Here is a 4,796-nt window from a genome sequence, read left to right on the forward strand (position 1 = left end):
CTTGGCCCGGGGGCAAAAACTTGGACCGAACGGGTGTCCCACCCGCAATCGGCCCGGACTAAGTCGAGTTTTTCCTCAGTAATGGATGAGGGATATCGCCTCACATCAAACCCCCTATCGGATACCGAAGAAGGTTTTTCGACCTCGAGGTCTTTGTTGAAGTTAGGCTTGGCCGGTATGATGTCCGAGACAGTGGGCTCGAGGGTGCTCTTTGCTTTAGTTGGAGAAGCAGGTTCGGTTCCTTGAGATGAAACCGAGGGAATATCATGGGAAGTGGTTTCAGACATTTGGAGATTACGAAGAACGACTTGGCAAAATTCGAAAGGAAAGTTAACAAATGGAGTAGGAGAACAGATGGTTCAAGAAATGACAGAATGAGAAGCAGAAACACTCAAACAAGAGCAGCTAGTGAAGATGTTGGTAAAGTTGTTTCCTTTCACGCGGTATAAACGATGAATCAGCAAAAAACTTGATATAGAGGATAACCAGATGTGGTGAAGATGAAGAAATGCAGTAGAGAGTGAAAACGAAAAGAAATGAGTCGTAAAAATGGGAGAATGAAGAAGTTGAAGACGTTTTATAGGTGTGGGCTCCAGGCGGTTACGGTTTCCGACCAACCGGGGGGCGCCACGTGTCCCCATAATTAATGAGGAATGACTTGAAACAACGTGCGTGCGACGGTTGTCAGAGCGGGTCATCCGGGATAAGACACGTGGCCGGTGGCAGAAGAACGTGGCGCAACTGTTCCCGCCAAAAATGAAAAGGCAACAACGGGCAAATGGAGTCACCGGTTTCGTGATTCATCCACCTCCCGTCACTCCGACAAATCTACGATCCGGGAAGTGTGGGGACTATCTGTATACGGTAAAAATCGGATATATGTTAAACCGGTGAGACCAAAGACCGAAGGAAGAAAGGAACAAGAACGTGCACGAAGGCTCCCGTTCTGAACCGGAGGAATGTTTGGACCGAAGCAAATGAAGGGCATCATTTGGTCCGGTCCCCTCATGACCGGGTTGATCGTTGCCATTGGTCCGTTTGGTCGAGGCTGTTATTCCGTTTGATCGTGGTCGGTGGTCCAGGAGATCCGTTGCGCGGTTGCCACGCGTCGATAACGTCCTGCCATGTTCAACTGCCAACCGTACGGGGTGTCAGATTGTACGGTCAACCTAACCCAACTCAGAGCTTTTTCATTATTATTTTATTGTTCATGTTGTATGAAGCCCATGAGGAAATACTATAAATAAGGGGCATTGTCCTCCTTTTAAAGGGTTGGCTCCTTAACATCAAGAACACTCTTTTGTACTAGAAATATATGCAAATCTTTCTCATTATCGTGTGCAATCCGAATTCATTGTGTTCATCTCTATTACATTTCTCCAATCAAATAACACACATATATTAGTAAACATTCAAATCCATAACAAACCACCAATTATTAGTTGCTTCTTCATAATACATTCATATATTTCTTTTCTCTATCAAAGGGATTCAAGGCATAACCACATATCGTATACCTCACCCACAAATTTAATTGATTATCCAAATTCGGGGTAAACAGACTTCGTCACCCCTTTTTGCTCATAAACCTCTTCCCAATCAAATGATTGAGATAACCCGGATCATCAACGAAATTTCTATATTTTTATGTATGTCAATAAGAACAGGTCATTTGATTTATGCTACTATTTGTTTTTTTGTAGTTCGATTATCTTACAGAACTGCTCCTTTTTTTTTATTATGGTTTTTTTGCTTTGTTAGTTTCATTTGCATACTGTTTTGAACTGCTTGTCCTTATCTAACCTTTTTTGTCATGTTTTCTATTGAGCCAGAGGTCTTTCAAAAACATCCTCCCTACCTTCCAAGGTAGAAGTAATGTCTGCATACACTTCACCCTCCTCAGACCTCACTTGTGGGTTAAACGGGGTATGTTATTGTTGTTTGTTGCTTCAGCATAGAGGAAAAAAAGGTTATTTCAAAGCTATTTGGTGAATCCCGAGTTTATAGATGATTCATACATGTGTGGAAGAGCTTTTCCATCCAGGCTCCAACTTGAGATCAGCCAAATGAGCTTTTCGCTGTTTGCTCGGAGTTCTTTCTGTCTGATTTGATTTGCAGCTTCATGAGGAACTACTATATGATGATCTCTTTTTGGAGCTAGTCTTTGGATACTCGTGTTGCATATCAATGCGTATATAATTTTTTAAAACTAAGAATATTATTAACCACTATGTTTGAGTCATGAAGATCCATCTTAGAAAAACTAATAGCAGTGGTACTTAATAATCATAACAAATTTGCTTTCATTTTGGAATTTTCTGTACAACAGTTTTATTCTTTGGCAAGGGAAACATCATTCTTCTCTGCTAACAATGTGACAAATATACAGACAAGTAATCAAATGTTACCTTTTTCAGCTATTATTAGCTAAATCAATTTTCAAGCAACAATTTCAATGTATTTATTTGATGCCCGTGTCCTAGCCACATCAGAAACCTTGTTTTCCTCAACCTGCAAGAGTCTCAACTTTGGTGAATTCAACACAAATAACTCAACAGCCTGTGCCTCAATCCCACAACAATTCATTACATCAACGCTTTCTAATTTCTTGCAACAATTAGTCAATGAAACCATGGCTAAATTTGTCAACTTTTTGCAACCCCTCACTTTGAATTCAGTCAGATTGTTGCAGGATACTAGCATTGAAATCAGTTCTTTATCAACTAACATGTCGTGAAAAGACAAGTCCAATTTCCTTAATCTTTTCAAATCTTGTCCTAACGTAGTCAACAAACCAGATTCTCTTTCCACTACATCACAATTAATCAAAACCAATTCTTCAAGCCCATCACCCAAAGCATTTTTTCCAAGATTCTTCAGCCCTTCACCAGTAACAAGACAGCAACTTTGTAACCTTAAACTTCTCAAACTCACTAAATTTTCAGCAATAGCTGTCAAATGATTGTTGTCAAGATCAAGTGGCAACCTCAAATCAAGATTCTGAAGATTACTACAACATTTGCTTTGGGTCAAGAAATGAAGCAACCCCTCTTTACTACCACCATCATATAACAACAAAGAGTTCAACATACCACAACTCTCAGCCAATTTCAACAAAACCCCATCAACAATTGTCCTACAGCTTCTCAATTCCACTTTTTCAAGACCCTCCAAACACTGAATAAATCCAAAAAAAGAACCTTGATCACCAACCCCTTCACAACTCTTCAACTTCAAAGTTCTCACCTTTTTGCAATTCCTCCATAAAAAGCCAACACCCTTATCACCTGATTGAATTCCAGTCAACAAAAGACTCTCCAAATTCAACTCAGAAGTATCACAAGAACCATAAAAGTCAACATAATCCAATTCCCTTGAATTTAAATTTCCAGCTGAGTAAATAGAGAGTTGTTTAAGAGACTTAAAAGGGGCTAACCATAAAAAAGAAAGGGGTCTAAAAAGAGTAACAGCAAGAGAAACAAGATTAGGACAAGAATTAGAAAGAGAAAGAAGGGTTAAAGGAGAAACAGGACCATTCAAGAATTTAAGGCACTTGAGATTAGGGCAAGAAGAAGCAACCGAAAAAAGAATATGATCCGACGACTCTATAGTATTTTCTGTAAGGGTAACGGAAACAGCAGATAAATATGGGTGAAAACGGAGAAAAGAGGAAAGTTGAGGGGTAAAAGGGGGTTGAATAAAACTTAAAGAAAGAGAAGTAGTTGAAGAACGAAGAAGATAGAGCCACCGCTTACAGACTAAAGAAACGGCGGCGTTGGACGGCGGAGGAAGGCGTCGGAATATTTCTTGAAGAAGTTCATCACACAGAATTGAATCCATTTTCTGTACATGTGGAGAGACGTATGAAATATATATTCTTGATTCTTTTTCTATACAGAGTGATGGCTTTTTAAGGTGTCTTTATTTACCAACCACTCGTATTATTTGTTTTTTTGGTTCGCTTTCATTTTGCTTTTGGTTGGGCTGTATTTATCTGGTGCTTATTTTTTTCTCTCTAGCTCTATCTTAAATTTGTTTTTGTTGTTCCCCTTTTAAGGAATTAAGAAAGAGAGTAGGCAGCTTAAGTGGGACACACGCACAATGCCAAGTTATTACATACAGTGAAGCAATGGCGATATTCATTTTCTTAAGCCGCCTGTCACTCTCTTTTATCTCTTACAACAATAATAGAAATAAAATTTACTTTTCGGTTTAATTTTATTACTCTCTCTGTCCTAAAATAAATGTAGCTTCAGCAAAAATTATTATCCCAAAATAATAGTTAGCTTTAGGAATTCAAGATAAAACTTAATAGTTTTTCAACTATCTTTAGTATTAATTATTGAAGAACTACTTCTTTTTAACAATGCTCAATTCTGATGAAACATTTAATAGTCAAAAGGGGTAATTCAGTAAGCTATACATTATATTTATTAATTTCTTGACGGACATGAAATGAGTTAAAATGACGCTTATTTTGGAACGGAGGAAGTACTTTTTTCGTCTCATTTCACGTGAAGATGTTAGCGTTTTGGTAGTCAAACGGTTTTTTATTACAATTTTCTCAAATTTTTAAATATACTGAATCATAATTATGTTTTATAGGATTTTTAGTATTTTAATATGTAAAGTTAAAATATTTGTACCCGAATTATTAGTCAAAATTAATTAATATTTTGATATTATGTTCCAAAGCACTTCACATAAATTGGGACAAAAGGAGTAATATATACGGAGAACATAACAGAGTTTACGCTATCAGATCGTTTTCACTAGTTGTAATGCATTTTTGCCAA

At 37.8% G+C, this 4,796-nt stretch overlaps 1 protein-coding gene across 1 annotated transcript; it reads right to left on the reverse strand.

The window, feature by feature from the left end:
* Window positions 1-2,254: 2,254 nt before the first annotated feature.
* Window positions 2,255-4,033, reverse strand: LOC132622589 (F-box/LRR-repeat protein 3). The gene has a single exon (XM_060337215.1). The coding sequence runs from the start codon at window positions 3,838-3,840 to the stop codon at window positions 2,440-2,442; it is 1,401 nt and encodes a 466-aa protein (XP_060193198.1). The 5' UTR covers window positions 3,841-4,033; the 3' UTR covers window positions 2,255-2,439.
* Between the last annotated feature and the right edge of the window lie 763 nt (window positions 4,034-4,796).

This window comes from Lycium barbarum, chromosome 12, assembly GCF_019175385.1.
Source record: "Lycium barbarum isolate Lr01 chromosome 12, ASM1917538v2, whole genome shotgun sequence".
In the NCBI taxonomy this organism is placed as follows: domain Eukaryota; kingdom Viridiplantae; phylum Streptophyta; class Magnoliopsida; order Solanales; family Solanaceae; genus Lycium; species Lycium barbarum.

What these genes read in the sequence shown, in the direction of transcription:
- LOC132622589 (XM_060337215.1), bottom strand. Translation starts at nt 3,840, where the DNA reads ATGGATTCAATTCTGTGTGATGAACTTCTTCAAGAAATATTCCGACGC.